Source organism: Phocoena sinus, chromosome 12 (genome assembly GCF_008692025.1).
Source record: "Phocoena sinus isolate mPhoSin1 chromosome 12, mPhoSin1.pri, whole genome shotgun sequence".
Classification (NCBI taxonomy): Eukaryota; Metazoa; Chordata; class Mammalia; order Artiodactyla; family Phocoenidae; genus Phocoena; species Phocoena sinus.
In genome coordinates, this window is record NC_045774.1 from 21,531,158 (window position 1) to 21,558,512 (window position 27,355).

General features: G+C 40.4%; 1 protein-coding gene across 5 annotated transcripts in view; it reads right to left on the bottom strand.

The window, feature by feature from the left end:
- AIG1 (androgen induced 1) overlaps nucleotides 1-27,355 on the bottom strand; it is a 234,042-nt gene that overhangs the window by 128,740 nt on the left and 77,947 nt on the right. For 4 of the 5 annotated variants that reach the window (XR_004352526.1, XM_032651161.1, XM_032651162.1 and 1 more), the window contains exon 3: nucleotides 14,347-14,448. Coding sequence is in view for 3 of the 5 variants with exons in the window: in XM_032651161.1 (XP_032507052.1) it covers nucleotides 14,347-14,448 (102 nt within the window). In the remaining 2 variants the exon portion in view is untranslated. Of the gene's footprint in view, nucleotides 1-7,351; nucleotides 14,449-27,355 lie in introns of those variants that run through there. The other variant, XR_004352527.1, reaches the window with a different exon arrangement.

Consider the following 27,355-nt stretch of genomic DNA (forward strand, 5'->3'; position numbering starts at 1 on the left):
TTCCTCAGACCTAAGATGTTTACTGGAAAGATAAATGAAAAATACCATCGGGAGGAGAAAGGCAGTGCTGTGTGCTGAAGTCAGCAAAACAGCGACACGAGGATTCTCGGTGATCAAAAGCTCTTTGGCCTGGGCCTCTCTTTTTTATTCTGGCTCTCGGTCCCTATGGTCTGTGATCTATGATGTTGAATACCAGAGGCCACAGTGTTCCTGATGGGTGATGTTCCCTGCTGCATTTCCCTCTCCTTTTATCTTTCCTCCTTCAGTCTTTTATTCATATTTTTTCAGTCCTACTTCATTTAAGAAGTTGAGAGATGTTTTAGGAAATACACTAAAAATCAGTCATGTTAATATGAGAGAGCTTTATATTAGGAATGAGGGCTATTTGGCAAATTATGTTCTCCATTTTAAAATACTGAAAAGTGGAAAAAAACCCCAAAAAGGTAGTAACTGCAATTTAAAGCAAATCTTCCTAAATACAGACACAGAAAACAGGATAAGATAAAGGAATCTTTCTGAGTTTCCTATGCCAGAACTATTCAAGCAAACTTTCCAAATACAGGCAACTGGGGAGAAAGAAAATTCACAAGCAAATAATTTAGCATATGACACTTAGTAAAATCTAATGAAAAATCACCAAACTTGATTTCAATATAAAATTGCTGCATGCAAAAACTGTTTTGCAAATGCATTACTGGTTTTAACATAAGTCACTGTAGAAGGTGTGTTGCACTAGTTATATTCTAAAATTTAGACTTTTAGCTTAGTTGTATGGCTTACTTATGTAACTCTACAAAATGATGAGTCTGGAAGGCTTGAGCTTATAAGGAAAAAATGCCTTCATTTTAGTGAGTCCAGTCTACACTCACAGAAATATCAAATTACTTATTGAAAAATCCCAGATGAAGTAACAAGGAATGTTCTGGGAAGTTGCTGTTGACAGTGTGTTGTCCTGATCTTACAGACGTATGTTTCCCAGGATTACTTAGGGAGGATTATCAGCATTTAAAAAATGAGACTGGGGCTTCCCTGGTGGCACAGTGGTTGAGAGTCCGCCTGCCAATGCAGGGGACGCAGGTTCATGCCCCGGTCCGGGAAGATCCCACATGCCGCGGAGCGGCTGGGCCCGTGAGCCATGGCCGCTGAGCCTGTGCGTCCGGAGCCTGTACTCTGCAACGGGAGAGGCCACAACAGTGAGAGGCCCACGTACCGCAAAAAAAAAAAAAAAAAAATGAGACTGGCCAGAGGTCTTTTACAGTCTCCTCAGGGAACTCTAGAGGGGTTGAATGGTCTTTTCTTCTTCTTTTTTAAAAAGAAGCATAGAATCTGATTTTGCCTAAAAATCTGAGAGCTGGCTTCAGAGAAATAATGAAGAATTAAGAGAATTAAGAATGAATTAAGAGAAATGACTTGTTCCCCAATGTCCTTCCAACAGCCCACCTTGACTGCCCTGACCTTGGACTGTCGCAACTGTCCCATGTTGGTCAAATTGAGGTCACAGGAGGGGAAGCTGAGGGGGACCTTTCCAAGTCATACCAATCCAGCAGCCTGATCACTGACTTCCAAATAAGGTTAAAGCACAGCTTCATTATCCAGAGCCTGAAATGTCAGCCAACTTCGCCAGCATGAGAAGTGCAATCAAAAGGAGACATTGGGCACTGACTTAAAACACACCACTCAGTAAAACGGAAATCCATATAGCAACAACTGATGTCAACATCGCTGAACATTTTTAAACAACTGCAACAGATTACTATATGGGTGCGCAAACTGAGATAAAAGAATCGTTCCCTGCCTGGAGTCTAAATCCGATGAAATGGAATCATATCAACTGGGCAGTTTTCAAGCACAGAGAGTTACTTCTTCCTACTGTCCTTTCTTTATCCACCACCTGCATCTTCACCCCCGTTTGCAGCTAACCCTCCATTTTAAGCTCCCATCTCCCCATTTACCGTTGGATCCTTTGAGCATCTTCCCTTCTTTCAGCAAAAGTTTGAAAAGGAAACACCTAGGAGGAACAGCAGTGGGAAGCCAATCTTCACCATTACCTGATTTTTCCAACCTGTTACAAAGTGCAACTAATAAAATCAAGAGGGAGCATCATTCTTTGTGCACATTAAACACTCATGGTACACCAACACCAAATGAAGGGGCCGAGTTTTGACAATGTGATGAATACCCTTGTGGAAGTGGCTGGTGAAATGGCACTCCTTGAAGGCCCATATTTCACTAACTTGGCAAAACTTCGTTTCAAGGTCATTTCCAAATGCTCGTCTTGTGCAGAGCAGCATGCATAGAGCAGCAGTAGCATGGCACCAGGTCAATCCATTAGTCATTGCTAGAGTGAGCCTTCTGTGGAGAGGCAGCCTGCTTCAGAGTCAGATGGGCTTGAGAAAAGCATGCCAAGAAAACTTGAAGATTTGAAATGTTACAGAAAAGAAGGTTGCTGCATCTTTTAGTTGCCTACTATCCTTGCAGACGGTGGCTTTTCATATTTTTATGCAAATATTACATCTCTACCCAGTGTGAAAGCCGGGTTAAAAAATGTGGTAAGTGAGTCTGTGCATATGTCTTCAATTGAGAACAGTACTGAGTGCCAAACTTTGACCAAGCTAATCAGACTGTAGGTCTGTGTGAAAGCCTGAAGTGGTGGAATTTAGTTGCTATAGCTGCAAATTAAACAAATAAATGAGACACCATGGAATGCAGCAAAATATCTGTGGTCTGATTAGTTCATATTTGCCATATGTGTGAATATTAGCGGCAAATTCTGAGTTTAAGTAAAGTTCTTTTCAAGAAGTGCAACTGAGGGCAAATGCTTAGAAATAAATAAAGAAGATCTGAAGTCTACGTCCAAAGAGAAATATTTTACATTTTATATGAGCTTTTAAGGAATTTCATTAACTTTTTAGGTTAGGAGTATATACAAATTCCGTGTTGCTACAAATACAAGATTTCCACCAGGGCATCTTCCCTGGAAGTTTTAGACAGAGTTTGACACTAATTTGTCACTTACTATATGATGATAAGTTGAAATCATTAGCTAAGGGATTTACTTTATTTTATTTTACCTTACCTTATCTTCTCCCGTCCTACTTTAGAGGATTTACATTTATTTGGCCTACTATGTGGCAGGCACTGGGCTATGTACTTCCATGGCTACAATCTCATGAATTCCCACAACAAGCTTTAAATTCCCCACTAGTGGAACTCGGCAGAGAAATTTAGAAAGACTGTTGGGCAGAGAATGCTATTCTGATTCGCCTCTTAAATCACATACACTAAACTGTTTCCACAGAATAATAAAACTGGAGAAAACTACGGAGGTCACTTGGTTCAGTTCCCTTTTCTAGGTGGCTCACAGGTCTGCATCTATTTGAAGTGCGGCAAACAGAAACAGAGGGGCTTTTTTTGAGTTAACCTGGTGTGAGAAAGAGAATAGAGCAAAAAAGACATTCTGCTGTGTGTGCGGTCATGGCAACAAGGATGTATAGAAAGGAATGTTTATTAACATCGATCTTTTTACCCTACACATATAGATAGTAGCAATGTGGACAGCAGCACGTGGACCTATAAGATAATTAGATCTATTACCAGATCACATGAATTAATGTATCTGATAAGGATGAAAAAGTTTGCATTAAAGGGAAACATTTCCACCAATCAGGGCTAATCTTTGCACTTAGGTTAAAACATACCTTAATTAGATCATTAGGTGCAAGCTCCTTCTCTGAATATGGATATGGCAGAATAGGAAAAAAATCACTCTTGCTTAGATGAGAAGGAAAATAATTTAAAATGCCAAGAATGTTTACCAGTGTCTTGATGAAATACGTTTGTGAGCTATAACGACAATTCATGTTGAAAGACATCTCTTTAACTCGATGTTAAAGCTCCATGGAGAGAGGCCCTCGGTAGAGTAAGTGCCGTGGGGTCAGGCAGCTCAGCATTCTACTCCCAGCTAGTCCCCTCGCCAGCGGGGTGAGCTTGGACAAGTGGACGTCATTTTCAGTAACAGTTACTGCTGCCTGCTCTTCCTGTCTGCCACCACATATGTCATCATCATCTAAATACCTGTCTTGACCTTAGGAATCAACCATCCTCTCCACGCACAGTTACAACGTGGTTATAATTTACTGCTCTGAAAAATCAATTATGTTGTTACTGACTTTACTCAGAGTGTTGTCTCCAAAGCAGCTTCAACTCAATGACACAAACTTAGGCACCGCAATTCAAAACAAAGAATACATCATTTTATTAAACCCCAGTATATCCATTCAATGATCCTCAAGTTCTTAGTCCTGCAGCTTCCCCAGAGCCCATCCCATATTTGCACTGCATTTAACAAGCTGGAATTCCCTAGGAATACGTCTTAGGGTCCTGCAATTTGTGGAAAAACAAAAATAACAACTTTAAATCTTAGCTTAACCACACTGGTCAGGTAAGAATGACGTGGAAGCTTTAGTGTAGAGAACAGTGAAACTGCCGAAAAAGTTAATGGAAGCTTGGACAACACTAACACGCAAGGACGACTGCACCTGCCAAGTCATGTGAAAGTGTGAAAACAAATCTAGACAAGCTGAAGCCTGCTCAGGGGAGACAGTGTGATGAAGGGTGTGTATACCATTTCCTCAGTAAATGTTTACCGAGCGTGCACTTAATCCCAGACACTATGCTAGGTTTTGGAGGAAAGGATAAAAAATTTTGTTGTCCTTTATGGCCTCATAGCCAATTGGAGGAGTAAGCAAGTAACTGAACAGTAACCAAATAATGTGATGAGAGAAAACATAGGTGTATAAACAAAGTGTTATGAGGGCAGTGAGAAGACCTACTCAGATGCCGAGGAGCCTCTGGACTACTTCACTCATAGGTGGTGTCTGAGAAAGAAATGCAGAAAGGGGGCATCAGTTCTTCTAGAAAAGTAACTGAGGCAGCAGTGCGGAGACAGGTCTGGCGATGAGACAGTGGGGAGGAGAGAGATGAATTGAGCTTGTTTCCTCAGTTCAGTTGAATGATGATGAAGCCTTGAACTAAAGCAAGGACGGTGGAGGTTAGGAGGCTGGGGCAGACTCGACAGCTACTTTGGAGGTATATACGATATGACTTGCCAACTAACTCTGAGGGGTTCTGGTGAAAAGGAGCTTTTAGATGAATCTTGCCATGATTGAGATGGAGATGCAAGATGGGGTTACAAGATTTAGAGGAGGGGTTAATGAGGTTGTTTCAATATGTTTATCTCAAGGTCCTTGTGTCAAATGCAGAGTGTGATGCCCTATGAGACACTGGACCAGGAAGTACAGACTTGGGAATAACTCTTGTAGGGCAGAGACTGAAGTCATGAGGGAGAGCGAGACCCTTTTGGAAGAGAACATGAGGAGAACAAATAGGACTGGTGTTTCAATCTTGAACAATGGATGAAGGGACTGGGCAGATTTGGACTTAAAAAGAACGGAAGGCTCAGTTCCTTATGAGAGCCTTTCCTAAGCTGAAGACCCCATGGTCTTGGTCTACTGCTGAAGCTCCATCATCAGGGATGCTCAGGCAGAGACTGAATTTGCCATTATATTGTTCAAGTGATTCAAGTATCACATGGTGTATGGACCAGATGATCTTTAGAGTCGCTTCTCAAGTCCAAGATTCTGGCATTCTGTGCCTCTGTGACGGAAAATGCAGCTTTTCTCCCACTTCACTTTCTTTGGCAGCCATCGTTGATGCTTGCTGAGGTTGGAACTTCAATTAAAAGGGAACTGGAAAGGATATAGGGATGGACTTCTGCCAAGGAGTTAAGTCTGTGGCTAATGAATGATCTGTTTGTGGTAGTGAAGAAGGAAGCCAGTTCCCAGGACAACACCTGCCTGCCTGTCCCCACCCGTCCCCCAACTATGAAGAGCTAAGGGCAGATGAATGGGAAACATACGAATGAAGTTTACTTTGAAATATCTATGGATTTAAGGATTAGGGGTAAGAAAACTTGAGTAAACCACTCTTTGGGTTTTGCTGACCCCAAAATATCTGAATATAATTTATAGACCTTTTGATGAACTCACACTACTGCTGGGCCTGCTCATCTATTAAATGTAGCAAGAAAAAGGGCAGAGTATAAGCCAAGTAATATTAGCCTTGAATTCTACCCTTGCATGGAAAATCAGTTCTACAAAGGAATTTGTGATGGCAGGAAGTTACTTTAAAAAGCCATCTGGCTATTACCCTAGAGAAAAAATACCCAAATAAAGCAATCAATATATGGAAGAGCTTTTCAATACATTTGATCCAGGCTATTACTTATCTGGCCCGTGGCTCTTAGATGTTCCAAGGACCCATGGTGTGTTCTTCAGACATCAATTCTGGCCTTTTCAGGTAAGAGAAACAATATATGTACAACCAATAAGCCCCTTTGGGGGGACAGCAGGCCCTGCATGCAAGATTTGGCTGCAGTGCAGCTGAATTTGAAAAGTGAAGTAAAATACAAGTTAGGAAAAAAGTGAATGGTTTGCGGTTGCATTCTCTGTCAACAATTATGGAGGGGAAACGAGAAAGAGTGGGGTGAAAGAGAACAAGAGAAAATGTGGACACAGAATATTGATAAAGTCGATTCATTCATGCAATAAATTAGGTACTGTTCCAGGTGCTAGGGATAAATCAGTCACTAAAACAAAGATCCCTGTCTTTGTGGAAATTAAATTCTAGACGAAGGAGATGGACAATAAGCTCTGAACACAACATATAAATAAAAGCATATAGTATGTCAAAGGCAGTAAGTGCCATGAGGGGGATAAGGAGAAAGGTACGGGGATTCTGGGGGGATGGGGTGGCTTCGGTGCCTAATAGGCTACTCAGCATAAGGCTTACTGAGAAAGTGCCATTGAGCAAGGATTTGAGGGGGGTGAGGAAGTGAGTTAAGCAGATCTCTGGTGGAGAGCATTCCAAGACAAGCAGAGTGCTTGGTGTGTTCGAAGAACAGAAAGGAGGCCAGCTCAATCTACTAACATCTACTGATTCGTCAAATGATTATTGAGTACCTATACTATGCCAAGGACTATGCCAGGCACTGAAGAGAGAAAAATTAATCCCCAAAGCTCAAGAAGCTATGAAGGAGATACGGTGTTCAAAACTGTGTGGTTTGGCCGTGACATTGTGTCTTCTTTATCCTAGGACATTTTTAATTCCCTTACCCCCCACCCCGGTCTTCCTCTTTCTCAACTCCTATTCAATCTCCCTCCTTGTCGTGGCCATTTCTCTTCTCACCCATGATGTTCCCTCCTTTCCTTTTCTCTTCTCCCTATCTTTTCTCCTTCCCCATCCTAGCCTCTCTATCTCCTCCTCTTCTTTCTTGCTTCTTTCAGGACTTTTTCTTTACCTTTGATTTTCTGTAGTTTAAAAGTGATACGCCTAGGCGCAGGGTTTTTTGTTTGTTTTGTTTTGTTTCGGCATTTATCCTGTTTGGTGTCCGCTGAGCTTCCTGGATTTGTGGTTTAAGGTCTAAAATTAATTTGAGGGAAATTCTCAGTCATATTTCTTCTGTTTCCTTCTCCTTCTTCTCCTTCTGGTAATCCCATCATGCATCTGTTACACCTTCAGTAGTTATCCCATAGTTTTTGGATGTCTATTCTGCTTTTTCAGTCTTTGTTCTTTTTGCCTTTCAGTTTTTGAGGATTCTGTTGATATATTTTCTAGCTCAGAGAGTCTTTCCTCAGCTGTGTCTAGTCTACTAATAAACCCACCAAAGGCATTCTTTATTTCTGTTACAGTGTTTTTTATTGCTAGCATTTCTTTTTGGTTCTTTCCTAGGATTTTCATCTCTCTGCTTACATTGCCCATCTGTTCTTGCATGACGCCTACTTTATCCCTTTGCATATTAACCATAGTTGTTCTAAATTCCAAGTCTGATAATTCCAACATCCCAGCCATGTCTGGTTCTGCTCTTCTAATTGTGTTTGTTGTCTTTGGTATGCCTTGTGATTTTTTTTTTGATAGCCGGACATGATGTACTGAGTAAAAGGAACTCCTGTAAAAGGCCTTTAGTAATATGGTGGTGAGGTATCAGAGGAGGAAAAGTGTTCTACAGTCCTATGATTAGGACTCAGTCTTTTAGTGAGACTGTGCCTCTGGACTATGAACTTCCCAAGTGTTTCTTGGGGTTTTTTTTCCCCCTCAGGTAGGACAGGAAGGCTAGAGCCAGCTGGAGTTGGGTATGTCCCTCCTCCCAGGTCATGATACCTCAGCAGGTTAGACTCTGGTTAACTAGTTTCCATTAAGGTCAGGCTTTGTTAAGAGCTAAGTGTTCTGATGTATTGTATTTCACAATGGTTCCTTTTCTCTTCCCTCTGCTGTAAGCATGAGGGGATGTTTCTCTGAAACTTATTGTGGGAATCTGGTTGAGCTCCTGCAGGTAAATCTCACAATATTGTGGGAACCTCTCTATGCCGGGGCCACCCTGGACTTTCTCACTCTCGGGTTGTCCTCTCTGAGCCTCCAGTAATCCATCAATTACCATTCAGTTTTCCCTCCCCAGGTGCTGGTTCCCGCAGTGGTTTCTGCTCAGGAGACTCTGCTCCAGTTTAGTTGTAATTCTCTGTATTTGCTTGTCTGTCTCTCTAACCTTGGGGCAGTGGTTTGCTCTATGTTCTCCCTTCTCATATGGATCCAAGAAGAGTTGTTGATTTTTTTAATCTGTTTAGCTTTTTACCTGTTATGATGGAGTTGCAACTTCCAAGCTCCTCATATGTGGAACCAGAAAACCCTCTTCGTCTCTGCCTCACAAACTTGTTCAAAGGTTTCTCAAACATCATTTAAAAGAATACATTTTCTCAATTTACAATATTTCCAGGTGAAATAAAAAATAAGAGAGAAAACTGACAAAAGCTAAAATAAAATACCTTAAAATCCATTACTGATTTAAAAGAGACAGAATAATTGAATCTTCATGTCAAACTTTAGACGGGCAATATCTAACACAGGAGAATTGGGCTTGGTAGAACTAATGACCACAAATGAAAATTCACAATGGAAGAAGCTAAAATCAGTAAAATTTGACACGAGAAAAGCTTACGGACGAGAACAGTATTCAATAATTCTGAAAGTATCTGCCTCACTGTGGATGTAGCTCTCCTTCTTGTTCTTTGGGGTCTTATTTGTTTTCTTTGGGAGGTCCATTGGGAGCCTTGGAAAGAAGTTCCCAAGAAACTTCTGACCTCTGTTCCAATCTTACTTTTATTTTTGAAAATTTTCAGATATCTTCTAGTTACTTTTGAATATATTGTGAAAATTGAGAAAGGTAGTTTTTTCATATGAAAAAGAAGGTCTTCTTTCAACCAACAACTTATTCTATAAAAGATCCAATATCAGGGTGGCAGACTCCATGGGTCATGAAATGCATAATCTTTTTATCCCAGAAAAGGAAAAATTCTATAGGTTGTATTATTTACCAAAAGAATAATGTCAAATTTGAGTTCCTGCAAAACCAGTGATCATCCAAGCAGTATTTAATGCCTTCTTTTCTGGGAAAGACAGATGTACAAAAACTTTGGTAATTACCAAATGTCAAAGTAATATTGAACAGAATAAACATTTGCCTAAATTAAGGTTCTCTTGAGGATCAGTTACATATAACAAGAACAACTGACAAATCAAGCATGATGAGAGGTGGGATTTATTTTTTTGTCTCCTGATAAATTCTATGGGGAATGAATAACTCCTGTTGTGATTAGAAGAACATCTAGGTCATGTCTGCTTAAAGATCTGTGGGATAATAATAATATCCTAACCTTCTGCCATGCTTGGCATTCTCAAAAGCACTTTATAAACATTAATTAGGTCTTCAATAAGCTGAGACTGTCTTGTTGGTTTTTTCCTGTTATAGCATCGCTGAGAGTCTGCAATCTTTCTAGAGTTTAAATATTTATTTACTTATTGCTTTTAAAGTGTATTTACTCCATTGACAATGCTTTAAAATTATAATCAGCATTAGAGAAATGTTCACAGTTCTACTTTTGCAACTAAGAAACAAGCCAGAGTAACAACAGTGCTTCTCCTTGCCCGAGTGAACAGTCTGTTGGTCTGGGAAACTGTTTTCTTACTTACCTTCATCCACTTCAAACATGCCCTTCCCATCCTTTAAAACTGCATGTGTTTTTCTCATCCTGTAACTACACAGTGCCTACCAGGGTGCTTTGCATGTGGTGGGTTTTCAAAAAATGTTTGCTAGATTGAATTAAACCAAAGCTCAGCCCGCATATGTGGCAGCCATGCGGAATCCTACCACAACTATCTGTGACCACTCTCATTACATTTTGGAAACTCTGATTCATTTGCTGATATCACTTCTGTTTTTCTTTTGTCTGATTCTCAGTGGACTGAGAATAAAAGGTGATAGAAAGAAATAAATGTAAACTTGACATTCTTCTAAGTTTCAAAAGCAACTACACAAACATCCTTTACATTATCAACACTTAGTGAATACCTAATGGGCAGGTATGCTGTTTGAATTTCTGGGAATACAAAGATAAATAGGTTTGCAAGGACAGAACAATTTTTGATTTTGGATATTGAACTGACTCCATTTAAATGTGCTATACTGGAGCTTCCCTGGTGGTGCAGTGTTTAAGAATCCACCTGCCAATGCAGGGGACATGGGTTTCGAGCCCTGGTCTGGGAAGATCCCACATGCCACGGAGCAACTAAGCCTGTGCGCCACAACTACTGAGCCTGAACTCTAGAGCCCGCGAGCCACAACTACTGAGCCTGCGTGTCAAAACTGCTGAAGCTCTTGCGCCTAGAGCCTGTGCTCTGCAACAAGAGAAGCCACCACAATGAGAAGCCCGTGCACCGCAATGAAGAGTAGCCCCCGCTCTCCGCAACTAGAGAAAGCCCATGCGCAGCAGTGAAGACCCAATGCAGCCAAAATCAAATAAATAAATAAACAAACAAATAAATAAATGTGCTATACTTTATATGTTTGTATTTTTAGTTGTGGTAAATTAAAATTCTTTGTGTGGAGGGTGTGTGGGTGTGTGCTATTTTAATGCAGCCTGGAGATAAGCTAGTGTTTACACAGCAAGGGTGTATTACCCTTCTATTTACCCATTTCCTCTTCCCTTCTGCAAATAAATTCTAGGATTGCTTGCTGAGAGAAAAGAGGAAGACAATGGAAAGAAAGAGATAGGATATTTTCCTTTAGTTATAATCATGTCTAACTTTTGGCAACTTTAGTGTAAATCAAAATTGAAACTCCTGTGGATTTCAGACCCTGTAAGTTTTCTCTTATGCCTGTTTGAATGCTGCAAATTCAAGACTGACTTGATGATTCTCCTGAAATGGTGTCATGATAGACTTATACACTGCATCTCAGTTCTGCAGTTCAGGGCTCTGGATCCCTAGAAATTATGTTGAGATTCTTCAAACAATGAATATGATTCTATACGTAAGAACAGAGTACATTCTCTCTTGGAATTCTTGTAGTTATAAAGATCTAAGCAGGCAATGATAGTGAGCAGGCCTAGAGAGCCGTAAACCATTTGCAGAAATATTTGACGGTTACAAATTAAACTAGACAGTATTAAATAAAATATGTTCTATCTTCCTACATTCTTAGATATATTTTTGTAAAACAAAATAAAAAATATGATTGGATGAGTAGTAAAATTTATAAATTACAAATGTAAATATTTAGTATAATATAAATATCCCCAAATTTTATTTTCTTGCCTTCATTTCAGCAAATTCACTAAATATGTTTTTATAATGGAAATTCTTACAAAACTGGAGCTCTACTGACAGTATTAATCTAAAATATCAATTAAAAATAAAATTTAATTATAATTAAAGTGTATACAACTTGAGTGCTTTCATCAAAATATGAACATTAAATAAATGTAAAAATTTTAATGAATTATTTTCATACTTTAAAATTAGATATTCAGAAGTAGCTATTAAAATTAAAGGCAAATACAAACTATAATTAATTAAATACAATTTTTAAGAAGCTGAAAATGCTGATTTAATTTTTTGATGTTTCATAAATCATATTACACATTTTTTATAAAGATTAAATTATTCATGATTGCAGCACTGAATGTTCATATTTTAATTGCCAATCCAAAGCATCAGCACCATGTTTTATGCATGATGTATTTAAAGTTTCACATATACATATTTAGAGTAATGTAAATTGTTTAATATTGCAAAATATTCCTCAGCCATCAAATGCAACTTCTTTGCTAGTAATTCTGGAACCATGAATTGGAACATGAAAAAAAGCCAAGAAATGGTCATTCAGCTTTTCTAAGACAAAATTCATTGGGAAAGAAACCTATTGAGCTCATATTATCTGAGAGGACTTGACATGTTCGTTAATTTATTTTTCCCTTTCCTAAATATTTCTGTCACTCAAATCCTCCTTGCATTTCTAAGTAGTGTTTTTCTCCAGGAGTGAGAATTTTAACCCATCAAAGTGAATCAAGGGAAAATTAGGAGCGTCCAGCTGAAGTTCTAATAACTTCATACAAACTTAATAAACCATTCATTCGCAACATTAGATGGTGCCAGGATCTGCAAAGATTGTGATTTATTCTCTAACCAGAAGGTAACACTGTACAGTTTAGGGATGTAGACAACAGGCCAGATTGCCCAGGACTCTTCTTCTATAGCACATGATGTAATCATTTGTTCTCAGCTAAGGCCCTTCTGGTGTCAGAAACCTTCTAAGCCTCAGTTTCTACATCTGTAAAAGGGATAATAATTTCTTGTTCGTAGAGCCACTATGAAAATTAAATTACATAGCCTGGCACACAGTAGGTTATCGAAAAATAGTAGTTATTAGTATTGACTGGCAAAGAATTATGGGGACTGGCTGTACTGCATTAGTCATCAATCTAATGATTAGGTACTGCTCTTCCTATATGCCAGGTGGCTGGGCAGAGACGCAGGATTCGAAGGCTGCCATTTTGCACTAGCTGTATAACATTTTTGCGGACACATACCATGGAGAAATGAAAGTGCGGGGCCAGCACAGCTAACAGCAGAGCAAACTCGGCTTGTAAAAGTGGGGAAAGGCTCCATGAAGAAGACAGTATACAAGCTGGCAGGATAAGCAAGAGTTTCCCAGTGAAGAATGGGAAGGGCATTGGGGGCAGAGGATTGCAAAGACTTGGGAGTTATGAAAGCATTTCCACATTCAAGAAAAGCAAAAAGTTGGAGAGAGGCAGAGTAACCATGTCAGGCTTCTGGTTAAATTTAATTGACAAGACCCAACAGATTTGTTTGTAGCTAGACCTGAGGTGCCATGTTAATCATTCTACAGTGTGGCTCTAATTGGACTCAAGGAAAATTCCAGTTCTCTGAGATGTGCTACTTTTGAGGCGTTGGCTTACAAAAGGTTTGATCAATGGCCCTCAGTACAATAATGTTTGTTTGTTACTACACAGCATTTTCTTAAAATATACCAAAATTGGGGGCAGAAGGGAAACACTTGCTTTGGACCTCAGATGCGTGATTTCCAGTTCTTCATTCCCCTATAATTTCTGTCATGGGTTGCCCTTTTCACTAGGAGCACCCAGGGACACATTCTAAAAATTGATGTAACCAAAAAATGCAGGCTTCTTAGTTAATTAGTTAACTAAGTTAAAACAGTGCTCAATTCCAGAGATGGAAAGGGAAGATGACACAAAATTTCTCTGCAGAAAATATACCCTCAAATCTTGTCAAGCAATGTGCAAACCAGCCAAAGTATTTGATCTGAAACTTGTGAAGGTAACATCATTGCTAAAGCATCCGAAAGAATTAGACTGAGAAGAAGGAAAAGACCTCGAAGCTGCAGGCAAATACCCTGGGATGGGCAGACCCTGACAAGGTGGACGACCACTGCTAAGGACACCTCCAACGCCTGTGACTCTCCCAGGGAAAGTAACAGCCCTGCCTCTCCTCCAGGGGAAATTCTCCAAGTACACTGGTTACTTTCAACACAATCTCACTGATGGGAAGCGGAGGAGGCACGGGGTGTCCATAGTGGTGCAGGTGGGAATCAATCCTTAGTCTCCAACAGGGGACAAGCCTTTGAATGGCACAGAAATTAAATCCGTCCTGGAGTGAGCCAATTGTATTATACCGAACACCACTGACACCTCTTATAAACTGTGGATTCATCTACTATGTAGTTTTAATGGTGACTCAATTTCATGAGAAGACATTTTTTATTTATATTCAGTTTTCTTCTCTAACTGTACTCTCTCGTTATAATTTTCAATTCACAGCTATTTAGGTAGATTCTGCGGACAGTCTAAATTAGAAAACAGCTCTTTAGTAGATTTTTTTTTTTAAATAAAAGGAAATCATTTGTTTTAGTCCACTTACCATTCCATGATTCAGCCACCCTGGGATAAAATTATCAAGCAACTTCGGGTAAATCATCTCTCTGTCATAGGCATAAATGATCCAGAACACCGCTACAACGAACTGGAAGGGAAAAAGAGATCCTTTATTTCAAAGGCACCAACTGTCCACAGAATACAATTTGTTGGTTATCTATTGTTCAAAGAACCCAACAAAACTATAATTTATAATGAAAGACAAATCAGTAAGCCAGCTAATAACTGCAAAGATTGTTCTAACTTCATCCCATTAGTGGTAACTGTTGGGGTCCCTCCTCTTTCCTTGATCTCCCAACTGTGTTCTCTCAGGCGAAGGGCTCTGTTTGTGAGGGAGAGAGAGATGGCCTCTCTGACATCTGGAACAGCTCCCTTCCAGGGCTAAGTGTGTTAGTTTGATTCCTCTCAAGAGGGTTTAAAAGTTCATTGGTGGTTTTTTGGATCCCATTCCCCACTGTACAGCGTTAGAACACATTCAAGAAGCTGTAGTGTATTTTCCTTGAACCCATCATGTGGTTTAAATTAATCTTCACGTTCTCAAGTTTCTATTTCATCACTCACAGCATTGAAATCACTACTATAAAATGTCCCAAAGTCACAATTCCAGCAAATGTATTAATTTATATAGCCTAAGCGGGGGCTTTAGCGACACGGAGAAGCAGAGTGTACGAACAGTTAAGGAAGATTTCCTAATTTATGAATAATTCATAAATTCATCTGGATTCCAGAGGTTTATTTTGACCCATCAGCAACATCATCAAAAAAAGCGAGGAGAGTACTCAATTTATTATCTTATCTTTCCTCAAACTAATGGTGAGAGAAGAAGCTCCGATAAAATAAAGAAATGAATGGCCCAAGGACTTCACCATAGAATTTTTTTTAAAAAAATGAATGCTTTTGTAGATAGTCTATAAATGTAGCATGTAGAAAAGGGAATGAACCATCCCAGAGGGAGGTCTCATAGTCTCTTCAGAGTTACGTGTCAAAATAATAAATACTACGGAATGATAAAATGTGGCATGAATGTTAAACAGAAACAATTTTATCTCATTTCTTGTAAGTCATCCATGCCCTGACATTTTATTAATAATATAAATTTTATTGCCACTTTTTATAAAACTCTTGGTGTTTATAGCTCAAGGCTAGTAATCAGAAGGATTCCAAAGTTCTTTTAGAAGTACGTCAGTTATCACATGGATAGTCTTAGCCCGAAAAAAAATTCACCCTTAAAACCCAGGATGTTATGAACATTCACTGATTCATAAAACACAATGAATGATAATTACAATAGGCAACTGTAGATAACACACGTAGTTTTAATACCAGATTAGGGTCCCCAGTTATTTATCCTGCTTTTGGGGCAACTATTTTCACCCAGTGGATAAATGCACAAGAGGAAAAAAGAAAAAAACATCTATTACTAGCTTAAGGTTAACTATCGTCAGGATCTTTCCAAGTACAACAAATAATTTTTGAATTATCCGCAATTTGGGTTTGTTCATTCCACTATTAACTTCATGTGTATTGATTATCAGTGTTCCCTGCCCTCAGACCTGGGTGGGCTCCATGCTTTACAGTCTTGTTACACAAAGTGTGGTCCCATGGGTCAGCAGCACCCACGCCACCTGAGAGCTTTTTAGATGTGCAGAATGCTAGGTCCCAGCCTGACATGTTCTGATCCTGTATTTTAATAAGATCCTGAGGTCACTCCTATGCACATAAACGTTTGAGATGTCCTGCTTTGGAAGGCTCTGCTCCAGCCACCTGGAACCTCCTCCCTCGCCATGGAGTGAGGCAATCCCAGGTCCAAGTGGCTGGTCTACCCAGAGCCTGCACCCCCTCCCCTTCTAAACCACATCCTGGGAAACCATGACCCTGGAATTTCCTGCCTAAGTAGACACAACTATGCCTCAGGGCCTGTGTGGGTCTCCTTCTCGGGTCTGACCCTGGAAGACTGACTGTGCAATAAATGTTTGTATCCCTTGGCCAGAGAGATGGTTAAGGGGTATTTATTCCTGTAGGATGAGAACCAAAGTTTTACATGTGGCCTGGGTGTCCATACACAGGCATGAAACCGTTTCAATCCTGGATGGAGCCATCAGTAAAATCCCTTTACCTTTGCCACATAGTGTAATTTAATCATGACAGCGACATCCCATCACAGTCACAAGTCCCCTTCCATACTCAAGGGGAGGGGATTATACAGGCCTGTGTAGCAGGGGGCAGAATCTTTGGGCCGTCTTAGATTCCTGCTTACCATATGCTTCTACTCTTCTTTCCCAATATTGTTTTGGCTATTTTAAGTCCTTGGCATTTTCATTTAAATTTTAGAATCTCAGCTTGTGAATTTCTACAAAAACATCCCCCTAGAATTCTGATTATGACTGTACTGAATCAGTATATTCAATATGAGGAGAAAAGACATCTTAACAGTATTGAGTCTTCTAACCTATGAACATAATTTATGTCTCCATTTATTAAGATCTTTAATTTCTCAATGTTCGTAGTCTTCAGTGACAGCTCTTGCACATATTTTAAGTCTACCACTAAGCATTTTATGTTTTTTCTGCTATTGTAAATTTTTTTTTTACATTCTTTGTTTGCTAGCATATAAAAACACAAATGATTTTTTGTATATTGACGTGGTATCCTGTATCTTTGCTAAATTCACTTAGTCATTTGAGTGGTTATGTTATAAATTATTTTTGGTTTTTCTATGTACACAATCTACAAATGAAGACAGTTTTTCTTCTTTCTTTACAATTTGTGTGCCTTTTCGTTCTTTTTCTTTTCTTATTGCACAATGTTGACCAGAAGTGATGAAGAGTGAGCATCTTTGTCTTCTTCCCTACTTAGGGAAAGTGTTCAGTTTCTCAACATTTCAGTTTAATATTAATTGCAGGTCTTTCTTAGGTGTCTTTTATCAAGTTGAGGAAAATCTCTCTTATTCTTAATTTATGTATGTAATGAATGAGTGCTGAATTTTTTCAGATAGCTTTGCTGCATATCTTCAGGTGACCATATATTTTTTTCTCCTTTATTCTGTTAATATGATGAATGACAGCAATTGATTTTTAATGTTAAACCAACCTTTAATTCCTGGTCATTATGATGATCTTTTTTTATTTAATTATTTTAATTTTTTATTTTATAATATTTTATATATTATTGGATTCGACTTGCTGATATTTTAAGGAGTTTTTTCCATCTTTATTCATAAAGTATATCAACGTCTAGTTAGTTTTTGTTTTTTCTCATAACGTCATTTTCTAATATTGGTTACAGGATAATGCTGGCCTCAAAAAATAAAGTGGGAAGTGTTCTCTCCTCTATTTTGTGAAGGACTTTGTGCAAGGTTGGTATTATTTCTTCCTTACCTATTTGATATACTTCTCCAGTGGCATCATCTGGACTTACAAGTTTTCTTGTGAGAAGATTTAATTGTGAATTCAATTTCTTTAATAGATACAGAGGTTTCAGGTTTTCTATATTTTCTTGAGTTACTTTTAGTCATTTTTGCCTTTTATAGATTTTCTCCATTTCATCTAAATTTTTGAGTTTATAAAGTTGTTCTTAATATTCTGCTATGGAAATCAGCAAATGCTACAAATCAGGTAGTTTATCCTTAGAGAGCTGGTTGTTAAAGTTTGCCAGCACATCACTCTGGAGAGCAACTTTCTGTTCACCAGGAATGATCATTCATGGTGTCCCTACCACATATAAAGCATTGTGGGGTCAATACTTAATAGTGCAATTTGGCCAATTATTTGACCCTTACCATAGATTGACAGAATTATATGGGTTATTAAAAGCAAAGTGATTTTCAAGAAAGTGTTAGTCACCCTTCTCAGTGTAACACTAGAAGATCAAGAGGTACAGCTAACCGAGTAATCAGCCTTCTAAACAATTCTTGAGATAAAAACACTGCACAGATGGTAGCTTCTTGGCTTCCTGCACTAACATCCTCTTGATGGTACGGTCATCAGCAAACCCAAAATAAGTTTGAACTCTACTACCAGGGCATGGATATGAACAAAAATAGGTTCTCTTGGACAGGCTAAGTGATAATGAAATGTCCTACTGTTGTGAAGAAGCGTCTTCTCTGGCCAGGACTGGTAGCCAGCTGTTCCTCAGCACACACCTGCTGCTTCTGTGCTGCCAGGACCAGAATACTGTACTTGAACTGAGAGTGGGAGAAGCACAGTCACTTCCGAGTTCTTCAAGCTTCCCAGACAAAACGCTTGTGTTACAGTGGTTATTGAGGCCTCATTTGAACCCCCCGGAAGGATTGGAAATAGACACAAAAGAAAACTGGATTCATACTTTGTCTCTTTTTGTAAGGAGTCTCTCATATGGAGTCCAGTAGAAGCTGAAGCTAATCAGCTTTGGTTTAATTCTAAGAAAAAGCTTTACTGATCAGTGGGAAATTCCTTGGAGTTTAGTAACACCAATTAGAATGCAAAGGATGTCACAGAGACATTTACCCTGAAGGAGGCTAAAATGTCACTTATCTGTAGATTGGTCTATGAAGGCCATTTAGCGTGATCTCAAACATCCACTGTTGAAGGAGGGAAGGAGGAACTAAATGAATGCATCTTTAAGTTTTCAGCTTCAACATGACTTGAGTTTATGGAATTGCTTTCCCTTTTAAAACAAATCTATTAGTACTCAGACTTTACTAATTACTGATTGGAAAACATTTAAATTCTCTTTTGGGCTCTACTCCTTTGCTTCTAGATTTCCCTTCCATGATTTTCTTTCCCATCGATTCTTTCCACGGTCATACTGTTGCTGAGAAGTAACATTTAGACATGTTTCCAGTTGCGATTTCTCTTTCCAAATGCACAAAGCATGAGAGTAAGTTGTGTGCTCTGGACTCTAGCTGGCTTTGTCTCTGATGGCCTCCACGCAGACAGTGAATGCCTCATTTTGACACGGCCCTTGTCTTCCCACTTTGCACATCTAGGAGATCCTGAGTCTGCAGGTGCTCTCCTTCTGGCTGACTTCCCTCAGCCACACCGTTAACTTCAGAAATGCACAGGGAAGCATAGGGCACTCTGAAATGTTACAGTATCTTTTGTTCCAGAGTACAGTTTTTTTCTAGTACTCACTCCTAGAAGTGTGACAAAGAATTCCTCTACTGTAACAATGAGGTTGTGAGTTACATTATATTTTTTTATGCTGTACATTCTACTCAAATTACTTTAAAACCAGAATCTCCATTTAGAGTTTCTAAAGCACATGTTGATGTTATACCTTTCTCATGGCTTTCATCTTTTTGGTAGAGTTTATAATTTCTCCATATTTACCCACACTTAGGTCTTTAATTATCTTTTCTGACTGAGTAATTATGTGAGAATAAAAACCCAACTCCTACAGGAGCCCGCATGATTTGATGCCTGCCTGTACTTCCAGCCTTCACTTGTACCGTATTCTTTCTTGCTCCCTAAGCTCCAATTGGCAATTTGATTGTTCCTAAAACTCATCATGTACTTTCCTGCCTCAGAACCACAGCATTTTCCACTCTATGCCCGGAGTGTCCTTCCCTCATTTTCATGTGGCTGGATCCTCTGCTCCTTCAGGTCTACTTTAGACAGCATGGAAGCCTCACCACTGTTCCATTATTTTCTATCAGAAACCCTGAGAGAAAATAGGCTTTTTCTTGTTGTTCAATTGTTCACTGTGTGGCTCTTTTATGAGAAAGTGAAGTCTCAGGAAGTAGGGACTTCTCTGTCTCGTTTACTGCTGTCTCCCCACTAAATGGCATATAACATGTTTTTGGTAAAAAATTTGCTGAATAAATGAATAAAGGTGCATTGCTGTTCCTTGTATGTGTCAGACCCCACATGTACCAGAGAAGCAAGTACCTCTTTACTTCTTCAATTTTCTTCCCATTGACCTAAGATTTCTCTTTTATGTTATCCACATTTTTTGTCCTCCTGTCTGTGAGGAGATAAGCCTTTCCTTCCAAGATTATTCTTTTAGCTCATCCCTTCTCAGGTCTTTTATCCGTTAGCTCTTCTTTTACCTGTTTACGTCTTCTATCATCTTAAAATAATCCTTCCCTGAATTTCTAGATCAAGATGGAAGACTAAAGGCTCTCTTTCTTGAAATCAACCAAGAATAAGGGGAGTAAGAAACAGAAAGAAACCAATGGAAGCAAGGAACATCCCTAATCCAATAATCACTCTTCTCAGCGGGCTGCCAAGTGTTAGGGAACTTGAACACGGCCAGGGGGAGACACTGATGTAAGAAACAAGATCTGAGGGCTCTCTGGTCTAGCGAGCAGAACGGAGAGATCGCTACAGGTGACACACTGTAAGGGACACTCTGTGACCCTTGCTGGGAACCAGAGCTCTGAGATGTATGGGAGCCCTGGGGAAACGTTCAGGTGTCAGAGGTGATGATGTTCAGTGTGGCAGTGGGCAAGCACGGCATCTCCGCAAGAAGCAGGATGTGGGCATGTGAGGTAAACAAGACAGGATCTGTGGTCACCAGCCTGAATGGACCGCTTCTGCTCACCTGATGATGACCAAGGTTTCTGTCACCATATGACAGGGCTGTGATCAATATGAATTAAAGGGAGAGAACTGAGTCAGACCCAGAAAGAAACCATTCTCCAGGGGAGGGCGGTGGTGGGAAACAGACAGAAATTCAAGCTGCCCTCACTCAGTTCCTTAGGCTGTCTCTAGTTCTAGCCTTTCACAAATCGCTGGCTCAGAAAGAACAAACCAATTTAAGGATGAGTAATCATTAAAAAAGAAATAGCATGGAAGGTATTCATTACATTACCACAAAAAAAGAGATACCACAAAAAAGAGAGCGAGATAAAGCTGAACACGACCAAACGGGCGGGGGGGGGGGGGGGTGTAACTGAACGATACAAAACAGAAAATGGATTAATTAACTGATGATCAAGTAATTCTCCATTAAAGAAAAGCAGTCAGAGATGAAAAATTGAGACTTAAAGAAGAGAAGCTAGAGCGAGAGAAGGAGATAAAAGTGAATGGGTAGGGCTTCCCTGGTGGCGCAGTGGTTGAGAGTCCGCCTGCCGATGCAGGGGACATGGGTTCGTGCCCCGGTCTGGGAAGATCCCATATGCCGCGGAGCGGCTGAGCCCGTGAGCCATGGCCGCTGAGCCTGCGCGTCCGGAGCCTGCGCGTTCGGAGCCTGTGCTCCGCACCGGGAGGGGCCACAACAGTGAGAGGCCCACGTACCGCAAAAAAAAAAAAAAGTGAATGGGTAGAATTTTGGCAAGAAATACAGTATAAAAAATAAAACCACATAAAACTGAAAGTCACATGATAAGCAGTAAAAGGAAAAACTGCCTTTGGTATAGACGGGGGTTTAGCTCTCCATGGTCCTGTGGACTAGGTACACTGAGAAACCTTCCTGCTGTGAAACACTAGGTGCTAGATAAATTACGACAAATATGCTTTCAGATGTATTGCTGAGCGGACAAGAAAGGAAGGGAAATCACTAGGAACCAAAAGCCCCATACAGACAAAAACGAACAAGGAAAAAAACCCAGAACAGTAGCAAACACAGAAACTGGGACTGCCCTGGAGGCAAACGCTAACACCAGAATCTGAGTGTTCTGTGAACTGTGGCCACTGAGATGGATGACAGTGGCCTTGGGCCCATGCAAATCTAGGGACTGGGTCCTGAACCTGAGGGGCCTGGCCCACCTTCAAAGAAAGGGTAGGCTAGAGAAAGCACCCTTCATCTGGTTAAATCAATTGCTTTCTATTCCTAACTGCTAAGATTGTTTCAATCAAAAAGGTTTCATTTCATTGAATTTTGTTCCGCACTGAGATCATCCTTTTTCCCCCTTCATCTTTGTATTCACAAAAGCTATGTGTGGTGATTAAGCAAGTTTTGCAAAGTCAGAAAATAAATTTTATACTTATATCAATTAACTGTAGTGGATATTGTAGTACTTATCCCAGATTCCCTCTTCAGGGTCCATGCATCCATCCTGCAGATGTTGGGGATATCAGTTGCTGGCCACCGTCAGCTGCATCCCTCATTAGAATTGCCCTCAGCTGCAAGGAACTGCTTTGCTCAAGGCCATGCCCCTACCCCAGGGACAGTCTAAATCCAATGACTTACAGATGCAAGGATGCAAAGACCCAGCCCCTTTGCCTCAACTTAAGGCAACTCTGAAGAGTCATCCCTGCTCTAAGAGCTCCCAGGATGCCCGTTACAACTGCAGTGCGGGTCATCTTCTCCCTCTACCCAATGCTGTCTTCTTCACTTCCTAACAGGTATATCTCCCAAGAGCCCCCTCCTGCACGCACTCTCCATCTCAGAGCTGTTCACAGGGACCCCAATCCAAGACCATGCCATTCATGTAAAAGTGTAAATATGAAAACATTTGTTGTAAATCAATCACCGTAAAGAATTGTACAAAAATTAGTTGCAATCTCACCCTGCAGTAGTGAGTCACTGCCAAAAGGACAGGTATATCCTTCAAGATTTTTTTCCACGCATGTAAGATGCATTCCATACAATATTTTACAAAATTAGGTCACACTATACCTAGTCTTCTGCAATTTTTTAATTTAAAAATATTTTTAAAAGATACCCCATTCTTCCAAAGCACTTCATAGTACCCCACTGTATGTTACACACCATCATTTACTTAAGCGGTCACTAATGAATACGTACGTTCGTTCCAATTATTACAATTTCCAATAACGTTGCAATGGACACGTTATGTTAATGTTTTTTGCATCTATATGAGAACCTCAGGGGAATAAATGACTAGACGTGAAGCTCTTGGATCCGAGGTCACCACTGCCTGTCGAGTTGACTTTCACAAAGGCTCCTCCATCATTCCCAGCGCCAGCTGCCTTTACCCCAACTACAGGCCACCATGTCCCTGTCCCTGTCCTGGACTATTGTGGTCACCTCTTGTCTAGACCCACTGGCTTCAGTGTCCTCTTAACTCTATTTCCACTTTTGGCCTCAGAGTTATAAAATGTTTGTTATAAAAACATTTAAGAACTTCCCAGTTTAAAGCTTCCAATGGCTCTCCCTTGCTTGCAGAATAAAATCCAAACTCCCTTTGTGATATGGCCCCAAATTCTCTTTGCAGTCCCTTGCCAGCTCCTTTCAGGAACCCAATCACCACACTATGTGTCGTTTTCCAAACTCACCACACACCTCCAAGTACCCATTCCTTTGTGATTTTTATAACCATAGCTTAAAACTCATTACAATTATTTTTCAAAATCCAAGCTCAAACAGTGCTGCTCTCATTGTGCAGTTGTTTCCTGCCCTCCCCCATCCCAGTCTCTTATCCGGAGTAATTATTTCCTTCCCTGACCCACCACAGGTTTCTTCTTGTGACAGCAGCCCATTTAGCTGTGACTCTTACAAGCCTTTTAACCTGCTGGCCCCTCTAAGATGCTGGAGGGCTCCTTCCACCTCCTTCCCCTCATGTGCTGCTCTCTTTGCCTGGAGTGCCTTCTACCAGCCCTCCTAGCTCATCCTTGCCATACAGATGGTTCAGAAATGGCATAACCTCCAAGAAGCCTCCCCTGAGTTGCCCCAGACTCGGGCCCCCTTTCCCTGCATGGGTTCTCAAAGCATATTATGCTTTTCCTTTCTAACACTGAGTATAATTAGGATTAGACAATTTACGGTGTAAATAATAGTTTCTCTTTCCAGTGGAATGGAAGCTCCATGGAGGCAAGGATCAGACTGTTCCCTCTCTGTTGTATCATCACATCTCTCTTGGTGCTTTATAATTTTCTTAACTCTTCATTTTGAAATAATCTAAGACTTACAAGAACTTGAAAAACAATACAGAGAGTTCCTGTGTACCCTTCACCCAGCTCTCCCCAATGATAACATCTCACATAACTGGCATTGGTATAATACTATTAACTAAACTACAGACCTTCTTCCAGTTTTTACATGCATTCTTTTTTAGAGGGTGTTATTGTACTATAAAAATTTACCACGTGTATCCGTTTATGTAACCTCTACCACAATCAGCGTTCAGAAGAGTCCCAGCCCCATAAAGACACTACCTGATGTTATTCCTTTAGAATCACACCCTTCCCCCAATCTCAACCCCTGGCAATCATGGATCTGCTCTCCATCCCTACATTTCGTCATTTCTAGAATATTATATGAATGTAATCTTTCCTAGTACTTTATGAAGGATGGTGTACATCTATTTGGTTTCAACTATATATGGGCCAGAGGCTTCACGAGTAAGATCTTATTTAAGAGTCACAACTACCTGAGATAGCTATTATTATTTTTCTACTTTTATAGATGAAGAAACTTAGCTTTAGAAAACTTAATTTTCCCAGAGTCAAAAAGTAAATAAGCTGGCCAGAATGCGAGGCCAGACAGTGGGAACCCAGAGCCATTGCCATCAACCTCCTTAAACACTTTTTGCACGTAGTTCATACTTTTGAAAGAATTATAATTGAATGAATGAATAATTAAGTGCTATAAAGGAAAAACTCAGGTTTTTCCTTCCTGAGTAGGAGAAAAGCCCAGTTCTCCCCTACTATGTCTTTCTTTCCTGTGCGTCTCTTTACCTTCACCAAGAACACTCCACTTCTGACACGTCGGGTCCCCAACTGTGTGGAGGCTATTTTCCCCCCCAACCAATTCTCTGACACCAGCTGAGTGTCCTACAGTTAAGCTCAATTCAGATACTACTGCCCGGAGATAGCAGCAGATCCCACGGGTTATGGGCTCAGTCCCGTGAGCCTGGCCCCCTCCACCCTTCAAAGGCCAGCCGCAAGCCCGGGTTGTCACCTGTGCTTCTGGCGTGACTGGCTGTAGATCGAGGGTCCAACGGTCCCCATCTTGGGTTCGATTAACTCAGGGAAACACTTACATTTACTGCTTTACTATAAAGGACATGATAAAGGATACATATAAACGTCCAGATGGAAGAGATGCGTGGGGCAGGTATGTGGGAAGCGGTGTGGAGCTTCAGTGCCCCGTCTGGGTTCACCACTCTCCCTCCACGTCTTCACCAACCCAGAAGCCCCCGACCGCCATATTACTGGCAGTTTTGGAAGCTTCATCATGTACACATAATTGATCATTTACTCCATTTTCAGCCCTTCTCCCTGCTCAAGAGAAGAGAGGGTGGGACTGAAAATTCCAAGCTTCTAGCATGCCTTGGTCTTTCTGGTGACCAGCCCCTATCTAGGAACACACCCAGAGTCACCTCATTAGAACAAAAGACATTCCTGGTGCTCTTTTGACTTAGCAACTTACAAAGGTTTCAGGAGTCCTGTGTCAGTTACGGGGTCAAGGACTAAATATTAGAACAAGAGATGCTAGTAGTGTTCTTATCACTTAGGGAACTACAAGGGTTTTAGGAGCTCTGTGCCAGGAACTGTGGGCAGAGACCCATATATATATATTTCTATTACCTCACAAATGCCAAAGATTATTTCATTTCTCAGTTCTCTAGAAAGGCTTCCATAGAGCAGGAACTCAATGAATGTTTGGTGAGTAAATACTTTTGATTAATCATTCTAGAAAAAGGAAAAGGAAAATGGTCAGAGATGGAGAAAAATCACCAAGAATCATGGACTTAACATGACATACATGTAAAACCACAGGACAGTAGCATGAAACATAGAACAAGGCGGAAGCATCATTCTTGCCTTCATTAGTAAAAAGTGTATTCATAGAATTTCAAGCACCTCAGCAAGGATGATTTGACGAGGTACATCTTCCCTCTGGCAAATTCACATCCACAGGATAGAGAAGCAGTACTGATTTAGAATATCTGCTGGTCCTAACTGATACTAGGGGCTTGTCTTGCACCGTGGAAACATGCTCCCTTCCTTACTCTAAGTTTAGTTAACAGGCTCCTCTCTTATTTTCATGTCATCTTTGAGATGCAAGCCTTTCCCCACAATACCAGCTTGTGGGGCTGGGGCCCTGTGACCTAGAGTCTGCAGACTATTTGCCCAGGGTCATGCCCTGGGTCATCCCTGTGCCTACAGGCTGAAACCGCACCAATCACGTGGTTCCCCCTGACTCTGGCTCTTTCCAGCGTTTCATGGCATCTCCGCCTGGCCTGTTTCACTACTGACTGAAACACGAAACTAATGGCCTTTATTAAAGATTGCTTTTCTTTCCCACCGACGGAACCCAAATTGCCTGGGGTCGGCCTCTAATGGCAGCAGTCTTCTTTTGTGAAGAGTGATGTTTGAAGGCTTATTACACTGTGCTGAGAGCATCCCAGACACGGTGGACCTGATTAGTAAGGTGGTGTGCATTGTGAGAGGGTACGGCATGGAAAAGAGGAGGCCCTGAGGGACGAAACTCTGTTTATTCCGCTTTTTGGTCCTCCGCCAAACTACAGAAACAGGGACAAGACACAAATGGCCTTATAATTGTGAAATCAAATCAGAAGTTAAAAATCTTCCCATAAAGAGTGTGAGACACAGATTGATCACTAATGGTCTGTCTCCAGGCTCATGATCTTTTGACAATATCTGGTTACCTTACGCCTCACACAGGTGAGATGACTCCGTAAGATGTGTCATTTTAGCATTCTAATAACTGACTCTCCTTTATGGGTTCAAAGTTTTAAACTGACCCATTCTATTTATTTATTTTTTTATTGGGATATAGTTGTTTTACAATGTTGTGTTAGTTTCTACTGTACAATGAAGTGAATCAGCCATATGTATACATATATCCCCTCTTTTTTGGATTTCCTTCCCATTTAGGTCACCACAGAGCACTGAGTAGAGTTCCCTGAACTATACAGTAGGTTCTCCTTAGTTATTTATTGTATGCATATTAGTGTATAAATTGATCCATTTTAAACTGAATTCCACACCCAAATAAATTGATCAAGGCTTCTCTCACTCTCTGTCAAGTGACATAAATAGAATAATTAAACACATCCAGAAACCTCACACAAGACTATCTTATTATGTTAGAAAACCACTGCCAGTCGATTAGCATTGACAGAAGTTTCTTTTTCGAAAAAT